This window comes from Anser brachyrhynchus (assembly GCF_964034855.1).
Source record: "Anser brachyrhynchus genome assembly, chromosome: 9".
NCBI classification, from domain to species: domain Eukaryota; kingdom Metazoa; phylum Chordata; class Aves; order Anseriformes; family Anatidae; genus Anser; species Anser brachyrhynchus.
Genome location: NC_137703.1, coordinates 196432 through 206377, shown reverse-complemented (window position 1 = coordinate 206377; position 9946 = coordinate 196432). Strand labels below are relative to the sequence as shown.

The 9946-nt window shown below is 39.0% G+C and overlaps 1 protein-coding gene across 1 annotated transcript; it reads left to right on the top strand.

Annotated features, from left to right (window-relative positions):
• Positions 1–3060: 3060 nt before the first annotated feature.
• TM4SF18 (transmembrane 4 L six family member 18) lies at positions 3061–9946 on the top strand. Its single transcript, XM_080604282.1, has 5 exons — positions 3061–3480; positions 5302–5391; positions 6056–6198; positions 8126–8306; positions 9563–9946. Exons 1-5 carry the CDS (start codon positions 3304–3306, stop codon positions 9575–9577), a joined length of 606 nt encoding a protein of 201 aa, XP_080460408.1. The 5' UTR covers positions 3061–3303; the 3' UTR covers positions 9578–9946.

Genomic DNA, 9946 nt, shown 5'->3' with positions numbered 1-9946 from the left:
CAAAGATTCTGTGGAAGACCTTCTGAAGTTTAGCTTGCAGCATACTGCAGTGAATGTTTTACCATAAGGCAAAGTAAACCTGAATGATATGCTGCCAACAGCATTGCTGGCAGGGTCATTGTGCTTCTGGCAATGGCATTTTTCAAAGGAAAAAATGCAACATGCCATTTGTCTCAACAAAATGAGGCTAGTTATCATTAGTGCTCAAATTTGGAATCTAGCAGTTAATGTCTTCTTTGAAAACATTTGAGTTAATTTCTGTTTGCAGGAAAAAGAATTTCCCACAGGTGTCAGTGCATACTCAGTAATACTTTTAACTAAGAGGGCAGCATTTAAAGCAACCCCAAACTCGAGGAGTTTCTCAGGCTAGAATGAAGTCCTCCCATCCAAGTCTGCCCTGTACAAATATGTCTCTGAAAAAAAAAAAGAAATCAGCTGTGAAAATCTGAAGTTGCATACATGGTTCCACAGCAGCAAAAGAACTCCCAGATGGGCAGAATTTGTATTTAGAAACTCAGGATAAGTACTTCTTGCGGTACCTTTTTTCATACATAAAGTACATAGAATTAGTTGAGGGCACTCTTTAGTACAGCTTCTGCTTGTTGTACTTATCCCTGTCTTGCCCTACTATGGGAATGAGGAGAACACATGCACTCATGCACACACAAACAATTCCTTGTTGCTGTGAGCTATGATGTCTTTGTATGTGAAAAAGCACTGTGAAAGAGGATCTGCATGGGGTGTGGAGTGAGGGGGAGAAAGAAGAGGAAAAAAAGGTCTTGATGGAACAAGGTATAATTCCCACAAAATTTCAAAGATGTTTGCCTTTACACTTTCACAATTGTTATTTGTCTTTCTGATTTGTGTAACTAATTAGAGAGCTGAAACAAGGTTAGGAATTCCAATGGGCAGAATTATTAGGCTAGAGTTTAGAATTAAAACTATAGCTCAGATCCATGTAACATGAAAGCACAGCGTTACTACTCACCCTTTATGCTGTTACTTTTTTTTTTAAAAAAAAAAAAAAGCCAGTTGGATTCCTTCAAGACCTAATGGATAAGACAGAGTCTGGGGAGTTTTATCAGTTACACTGGGGAGAAGCAGTTGTTTTACGTTAGGTTCATTTCAGTTAGCAGAGAAGTCATTCGTCCAAAGTAAACAAGGGTTTTCGGTAATGGGCTCAGCATCAACTCATGGATATTGACAGCAAGAGGAATCCAGTTCTTGCAACACTTAGTAAGATATTTGAGAAACTAATTACCAGGCTTGCTTAATACTTGGTATAAAATTGTGGTGTCCTGTTCTAGTGGTATAGTTTGCCAGCAACAAAATATACCATGGCTTGTCGTTTTTATTATTTGCACAGCTCAGTTTAAATACAGGGTAAGTCATGCCATTTGTTGGTATACCACAAAATGAATACTGTCTCAGGTATCATTTTATATGTTTCTTCTCATTAGAACATATTTCTGTAGGAAGCAGTAGCAAATTTATTTATAAACTAACCTGCTCAGTAGTAATTTTGGCCTTTGCTCTTAGAAAAAAAGATTTTGGCCTATTCAATGATCTATGAGATTTGTAATATAAATCAATCCTGGGATGTGATGTGCCTGCTGTTAATTCAACCATTTTCTCTGATCTGTAAGGAGAAGTGTTGATGCCATGCATGTGCGTCTGCCAGGTGAGGTTTATCACTGGTTTCAGATATAGGGAGACCTGAAAATATGCCCACAGTGATCAAGGAGTAAAACAGAAAATATGGGAAGATCCTCAGAATAAAGTCTGAGGACTTCAAAGTGAAACCTCTTAGAAAAAGAAGGGGAGAGGAAAATGAGGAAAGGGAGAGATACAGCGGATAATGAATAGAAAAAAAAATGGTTTGTTTGCATGAGTAACACCATGCCCATTTCCTTGGGTGACCTTATTCAAAGCAGTAGGAAGGAATTAGTTACAACATGCAACCCAAACAGCTTTTAAGAGATCATGAGAGAAGCCTAACACATGTAGGGCATAAAACAGCTCATGGGGAAAAAGAAGGAAAATATGTCATGACATCATTGCTTCTAAAATCAGCCTTTTCAGTTTTGATAGAGCCCCAACAATTTTGTTCTCTGACCTTGACATTCCTATTAAGTAAACCCTAAGTTTGATCTTGAATTACTTTTCTGATGACTTACCAGGGCAAGCAAAGAAGGTCTGGGTCCAAACAAGTCTGGGTCCAAACAAGTCATTCCAACAAGTCTGGCTCCATTATACTGGAAAGGATGCTTAGCTGCTTAGAGCTATCAGAATGATGACGCATGAAAATGGGGAAAGTGCCTGGGATTTGCTTTTCACAGTGCAAAGTCACAAGCGCATTTCAAAAAGCAGCCAGACCTTTTGTCACATACAAGAAATCACATGTACTTAGGTCAGATCTGTAGCCATATGTACTCACGTATAAGCATAGAATAAAAGAAGTAGAGAAGCGCAATTTACCTCACAAAAAAAAAAGTTCAGCTGCATCACATTGCTGAAAAGAATAATTAATAACATGTGAATATAACTCTGCCTGGCAATTTCTAGCCAGCCTTTTCTGAGCTTCTGTGCTCCCTGCAACATGATCAAGAATCTGGTTGGTGTTTCTGAGAGGATGCCTCATATCAACAGCCAGTGAGTGCTGGGTCCCACTGAAGTGCTTCAATGAAGTTGAAGAGTTGAAGGACCTATTTCCTTCTTCTAGACTGTGTTGCTACAATTTTCCAATAGCGATAGCTATTGTTCTTAGGACGATATCTTCCAAGCTTTATTATTTGGTATCTCTATGTAGTTTGAGACAATGTGTAGCCTTTCTGTGCAGAGGCTTGACATATTCATCAAACAGCCCCCTACTCCATTTAAGGTAGGAAAAAATGTGCTGTAGTACAGCTGAGCAATCTGCCTCATGTCACAGAATAGCTGCACAGTAATCCATGTTCTCAGGAGGAGTGTGTTTCTAAGCAGTCACTAGGAAATGAGATCTTTGATGTTCCTTCCTGAGTCTAACTTCTAGACATGGTTCATTAGGAAGATCACTAAGGCGGATCTTTGAGAAAGGAAACTGGTACTTAAAGACATATGCTCAAAAAGTTTAGACAGCAATATTTGTCTATTGTTCTGCTAACAGTTAAGCACTTCACTAGCACTGGAGTTATACCCATCACCAGGTCCTTGTGAACATGAAATGACTGAGTCAAACTAAGGAGGTCCAGAACGCTTTTCATAATCAAAACCTTGTATCATTTTGCTAGCTTTGAAGAGCAAAACTTTTAACATTCTTAAGAAATGGCTTTAGAGGCATGTGGAAGTTGTTTGAGTTGTCTGCTGATACCTCTTGCACTTTGGAGTATTGTTGTTAATGTCCTATTATACTTCCCTAATGGGAATGCTTCATATGCCGCCAGTTTCCAGCTTCCCAACTATGTGTGGTATTTCGAAGGGATCTGTTTCTCAGGTGTGATGGTAAGTGTTGATTTTATGGATTTTTTTAATGAATTGCAATTCAACTGCAAATAATCTTGGGTTACTGGGCAGCAAAGTAATTGTGTCTTTAAAGGGAAAATGGATTTCATTGTCAAAATACTGCAGGCAGAAAAAAATGATCAAACTGAAGAAATTATGACTATATTGAATCACATGCTACATATGCTATTTAATTTCATATATGTGATTTTGCAAGGCTGTTTTTTTTTTCCTGCTTGCTTTTTTTTTATATGTAATTTACACTTAAATTATTGAGTCAGGCACTATTTTGATATAATCCTCTATGCACTTTGAATTAAAGCTCTTTTAGCAAAACAAAGAAAAAAAATTAAAAAAAGCCTGTCATGACTGTTCAGATGTTTTTAAGAGCTGTATACAGTCCAGTATTTAGAAGACTGATTACAGCTCACAGTACATCAAGTTTTACTGTTGTTAGGCTAAATAGAGAAGATAGTCTCATTGTGCCTGGTGTAGTTGGATTTTCTCCATTATATTTGTAATGTGCTCATCTTCAGTAATAAATTAACATAGAGTTGCCTACTACTCATGCTGTTCGCTATGTTCATAAAGCACTGTAGCCTCAGGAACAGAAAGTAGTAATGTGATAAAAGTTTGTTCACACAATCAGTATTTTAAAGAGCTAATGTGCATGAATAAGGTGGTTTTATGAAGCTGCTGAACTGGGAGAGCTATTTAAACATGAGGTATTCATTTGAAAGTATGTATTCTTCCTAAAGCGGAAGAAAAAAGTAATCCTTTTCACTATAGGGGGAAAAAAAAAAACTATCAGGGAAAGAATTTGAATGCAAATGGATAGTTGAAAATTTAGCAAAAAGTTAACTGCAAAAGCTACATTCATATTTTGAAATATTTTTAGCCTCGGGATCATTACCAATTTATTAATGGTGTACATATTTTCCTGTTACAAACAGGGCAGCAGCATGTGAGAAGATAGTGTTGTGCTTTAATCAGCATGTTTTGCTAGAGCTCATCCCAATGATAAAAACTCTAATGTCAGCAAAGCTTCTGGTGGCTCATGGCATTTCCTATAGTTCCAAACGATGGGTTACTTTAAACACTGCTGTGGTTGATACCATTACATTTCTGAGTTAACTCTTAGCTCTTTCGTCTTGTGCTTTTCTCCTAACTTCCAGCCCTCTCAAGTGACAAATCTGGGGCCATCTCCTTTGTTTTCCCAAACTGTTTCAGAAACACTTCCTTTTCATATTTATCCATTCAAACCAGTGCCTTTCTGAGTAGCAACTTGTGGTTCCGGAGTCCAAATCTTATTTACTGTTTTTCTAGTATCAGGTTTAAATAATCAGGTTTAAATATTCTGAGAAAAACAGTATGCATACTTTACAAAGAAAGAAAAGGAAATTCCAGCTGAATCAAACTCAGGCTTGTACTACTGACTTCTAGCATAGCTGTGTTGGTAAGGGAAGTGATATCCTGATCCACCTGTCAGGAAGAAGTTGTTGAACTGATGTGGCTAGATAAATGAGATATCCTTCCTTTCATTGTTATCAAATCTTTCATTTTTGAGCCTGTTTTTTTGTTTGTTTGTTTGTTTCAGTTTCACTAGTATCGCTGTGTCCATGCTAGTAACACTTCACTGGGATGGGAGACACTGTATGCTTAAATCTAATGAACACAGACCAGGTCTGTGGTGCTTTCCTAGTGCAGATTTAAAATCTCAGCAGCGCATAACAGATACAGTTCTTATCTTGATGAGGGGAGAGAGAATTTGGCTCAATATATCTGCAGTCATTTCACTCACTGTATGATGTGCCCTTACAGATCCTTCTCTTGGCAGTAATTCTCATAGCTCTGGAGTGTAGTGTGTTCCATCAGTGCTGCCAGAGTGAGAGCTGTAATAAAACCTACAGGGTGAGTCTATCTTTTATTTTTTGTGCATCTATTCAACATTCGTTCTTGGTATCTTCCTGTTCCTGTGTTTCTAGTACATCCTTCTTAGCTCTCTTCTGCTCTGGTTCCATTTTCTTTCACAGAGAAGGATTCTAAGTCAGGTTGAAAGGCCACAGAATGTGCAGCTGATCCCACTGATGCATATGCAGGATGGAAGAAAAACAAAAATCCTTGTAAAATAAAATAAAAACATAAAACGCAGTAGAATTTTAATTGAATGTTCCTTCTAAATAGTTTCATCCCCTTGCTTGTATTATTTGGAAGTTTTTTTTTCAAGTAACAAGTCAATATACACTGTCTGCAATGCAAATATGTTTAATGCAGGCATGTATTCCTCTAGCGTTCTAAGATACAATTTTGCAAAAACATTGCAAAAACACAAGTTTAAAGAAGATCCCCAAACAAAATTTAACTGAGAGTTGTAAAACTGTCATAAATTCTGCCTTAAGCTTTCTTCTGCATATGTATGTTTACTCATCATTATTTGGTATTTTTCTCTCTGAATTTTGAAGAGTGGGGCAATCACATGTGAAATTCAACCTCAAGGAAGTAGCTGGTCAGGGAGAATGAATGTATGTTCTGTGGAGACTGCCCGTATAGTAATGTTTTTCTCTCTTTAATTTAGAGTTTTATTTCAATTGTGTTAGCCCTGCTTGGAGTAGCTTTCTCTGGATACAGTTGCATCATTTTTACCTTGGGGTTGATCCAAGGCCCATTCTGCAATTCATCAAACGGATGGGACTACATCTTCAAAAATACTGTTGGAGGGTAAGAAACATCAGTGTTAACTCCTGGAAGAAACTGTTCATCAAAAAAAATAGTCAGACAAATTCTCTCAGAACCTTACATAAAATGGCACAATCTCTTGAACACAGGACCTGTATTGTAAGAGTGAAGTTTTTCAAAGAAAGGTATTTGCTTCTTTATAACAAAAGCTTAAATGTAAGAATCTTTGTACTGATCAAACCTGGAGGTCCATCTAGCCAAGCATTCTTTATCTGGTGATGGTCACAACCATGTGTAGTAAAGAATGTAAGATTAGATTCAGTGTAGATGGATACTTCCTCAATGTTGTCTCGAATTCCTCAAGTTCTTGGTTCAAAGACTATAGACGGAATTTTTATGTTTAATAACTTAGTAGGTTTCTCTTTAACTCCAATAGACTCAAAAGTCTGCAGTCTGATCATTGGAAAGTTTTGCAGAGAACTGCTATGTCTCAAAAAAAAAACCACCTGAGGAAGGTAGAAAAAGTGTTGTCGGTGTCCCAGACTCCTAGAAGCATGAAAGGTTTTACTCAAATGTGTACTCTGGGGATGCTTCCACAAGATTTTACATTCTCCCTTTAAAAGATTAAGGTTGTATAGGACTTGAATTTTCAAGTCATATTTGCCAGGCTCTTCCAGCTGCATACGAATGCACTGAGGATTAAATTTATCAGAGGCTTTCAACTACAAATGGTTGGGAAAAAAACCAGCATCACTGAGCAAGTGATTCTAACAAAGCTTCTTGCAATTAAACCCCAGGCTATTGCATGTCTCACAGGTAAAAGGGCACAGCTAGCACATGTAAATCATGCACGTACAGGATCCTCAAGGATACAAAGTGTGGCTCTTAAACAACTGGAAGTTGCATGTGGTGACACGAGGTTGCATGCACTGATTAGAATGATGTAATTTGGGTGTTCAGCTGGACTTAACTTAGAGCTAAAATTAAATTAATAAAAGGAAAGTCATAGAATCATGGAATCATAGAAACACACGGTTGGAAAGGACCTACAAGATCATCTAGTCCAACCGTCTTCCTATCACCAATACTACCCACTAAGATATTATAGAATTATAGAATCATAGAATATCCCTAGTTGGAAGGGACCCATAAGGATCGAGTCCAACTCCTAGCACCACACAGGTCTACCCAAAATTTTAGACCATGCGACTAAGTGCACAGTCCAAATGCTTCTTGAGCTCCGAAAGGCTTGGTGCAGTGACTACTTCCCTGGGGAGTCTGTTCCAGTGTGCAACCACCCTCTCGGTGAAGAACCTCTTCCTGATGTCTAGCCTAAACCTCCCCTGCCTCAGCCTGACACCATTCCCACGGGTCCTATCACTGGTGATTAAGAATAGATCGGCGCCTTCCCCTCCACTCCCTCTCGTGAGGAAGCTGTAGACCACGATGAGGTCTCCCCTCAGCCTCCTCTTCTCCAGGCTGAACAGGCCAAGTGACCTCTGCCACTCCTCATAAGTCTTCCCCTCTAGTCCCTTCACCATCTTCGTCGCCCTCCTCTGGACACTCTCCAACAGTTTAATGTCCTTTTTGTACTGTGGTGCCCAGAACTGCACACAGTACTCTAAGGTGAGGCCGCACCAGCGCAGAGTAGAGCGGGACAATCACTTCCTTTGACCGACATCTGCCATTGGAAAAACAAAAATGCAGTGTCTTTCTAAGCACTTGGGTGTCTAACAGAGAAATTAATGAAACAGGTGTATGTGAGGTACATAAGTCTCTATTCAGCTTTGTTTGGCAAACCTATCCAGGATTTACACTGGTGTAATGAAAGACCAGAGTCTGGTTCCTAAAGCTTAAGCATATAAAGTCCAGTATGGGTTTTCTATATAGTAAAGCTAAAATAATGTGTATTTAAATATAATTGCATACACCATATTTAATTTGCTTCACATTGCTGTTTCTCTAACAGGTACCTCACAAATTACTCTGCTTGGTCTCAGTGCACTGAACCTGCTAATGCAGTGGAATGGAACATCATTTTACTCTCTATTCTGATAGCTCTTAGTGGACTGCAGTTGATCATCTGTTTTCTCAAAGTGGCTGCTGAGTTGAAACGGACACTCTGTGGGACCTATTCTGTTTTTGTTCAGGTAACAAAAGACCTGAGGTTGTCTTCTTTCTTCAGCATTTACAAGGTCAGTTTAGCTTCAGCAATTTCTCTCAATAGAGGACCTGCTCTTCTGGTTAATGCATTCTCTGTTCCACTGCATATTTATGAGCAGACAATATGTACTGACAGTAAATCTGCTGCATCCTTGTGGTATACAGAGATGACTGTCTGCTCACTCTAACCTTTGAGGCTGGGATTAAAAATAAAAATTAAAAAATGTCGCTGAGAATTTTACTCCCATGTCAGCAGAGGCTTCTGAGCATCTTTCTTCTAGCATTCAGTGTAAAGTCATTCTTATAAATGTGTGGACTTCACAGCAAGGAGAAGAAGATGCAAAAGGTAGTAAGTAGCATTTTCTACAGTCCAGGCATCAGTTTTTACTGTGTTTTCACTAGGTTATTGAAATGATAACTGAGAGGGCTCTGCTTTGGCACAAGAATTAGTTCAAATTCCAGGGTTCAAGTGACTGACGCACACCAGTTTTTAGTGATGTGTTCTACTGGCATTCACTTTCCCTGACTTTGGAGGTAAGGTGAAATGAGACATGCTTACTTCTCCCTGTCCATCTGCACTCGAATGAAAGAGCCTTCAGGATTTTTATGTAGCTAACAGTATCAGTGTTGACAGAACATTCAAGAAAGATTTCTGGGTCAAGGAAAGCAACAACGCCCTAAAAGCATGTATGTGCACCCACATGGACACATATATACATACACCTGCACACACACACACACACACACACACCCCTGACACCACACACAATAGGGGTATCTTTAACATGTAAGCTTTCTTGCAAATGCTTTGGGAAGCAGTGTGGGGAGGCCAGGACAGGTAGAATGGCAGTGCCTACACAGTGCAAGCATCCTTGAACGGTGCTGAGCAGCATGTTCAGGGAAGCTGTGAGTGCCATGGATGACCCTGGGCAAGCAGACAAGGAAGCGTTGCTTGTAGGACTTGACTGTAACAGCAGCCTATAATGAGGTCAAGGCCTGAGGCAGTTTCTCTCAAAAACATGTTTCTTGCCAGAGAAAGACAGCTCATTAACCTGAGAACCAACCTAGCTTTCAGTGAAGTCAAAAGGAATGTCTTCCCATGGGAGCAGAGCAGGGTCACCTCTTGTGCCCTGAGTGCATGTTAAAGTTAGGCTGGATGTGGATATTTAAGAGTCAAACAACTTCTATATTGAGTTGAAAAAAGCAAGCCTTCCACTTCATTCTTTTGTATGTTTGTTTTCAGGCTGGGATTCTCTGAAAATGGCAAGGAAATCTTCATTGCTTCTCCCACACACTCGCCAAAAAAAAAAAGAGAGAAATGGCTTCCCCAGCATTTAAGATGGCAGATTTGGTTGCTGCAAAGACAAGTGAAATCTTTGTCTTCAATCTTTCTTTCTAGAATGTCTGTATTGTGGAAGAAGGTATTTGAACTGTTTGATGGCTAAATGCTGGACGTCTGTAATTTCCTAAAGAAAAGCTGTTTTCTAACCTGTCCAGTTGTCCATGGCCATGACTTTTTACCTTCCAGCTTGTTCTGACAATAGGGAGGTTTGAATACCGTGGAACTACTTTTGTCCTAAGCCTGCCTTTTTTTTTTTTTTTTTTTTAATAAACTGCTGTAAAACTA

What these genes read in the sequence shown, in the direction of transcription:
- TM4SF18 (XM_080604282.1), top strand. Translation starts at nt 3,304, where the DNA reads ATGGCTTTAGAGGCATGTGGAAGTTGTTTGAGTTGTCTGCTGATACCT. An exon ending in TCTGTTTCTCAGGTGTGATG is followed by an intron (nt 3,481 to 5,301) that starts GTAAGTGTTGAT and finishes GTGCCCTTACAG; the next exon opens with ATCCTTCTCTTGGCAGTAAT. An exon ending in TTCAAAAATACTGTTGGAGG is followed by an intron (nt 6,199 to 8,125) that starts GTAAGAAACATC and finishes TTTCTCTAACAG; the next exon opens with GTACCTCACAAATTACTCTG.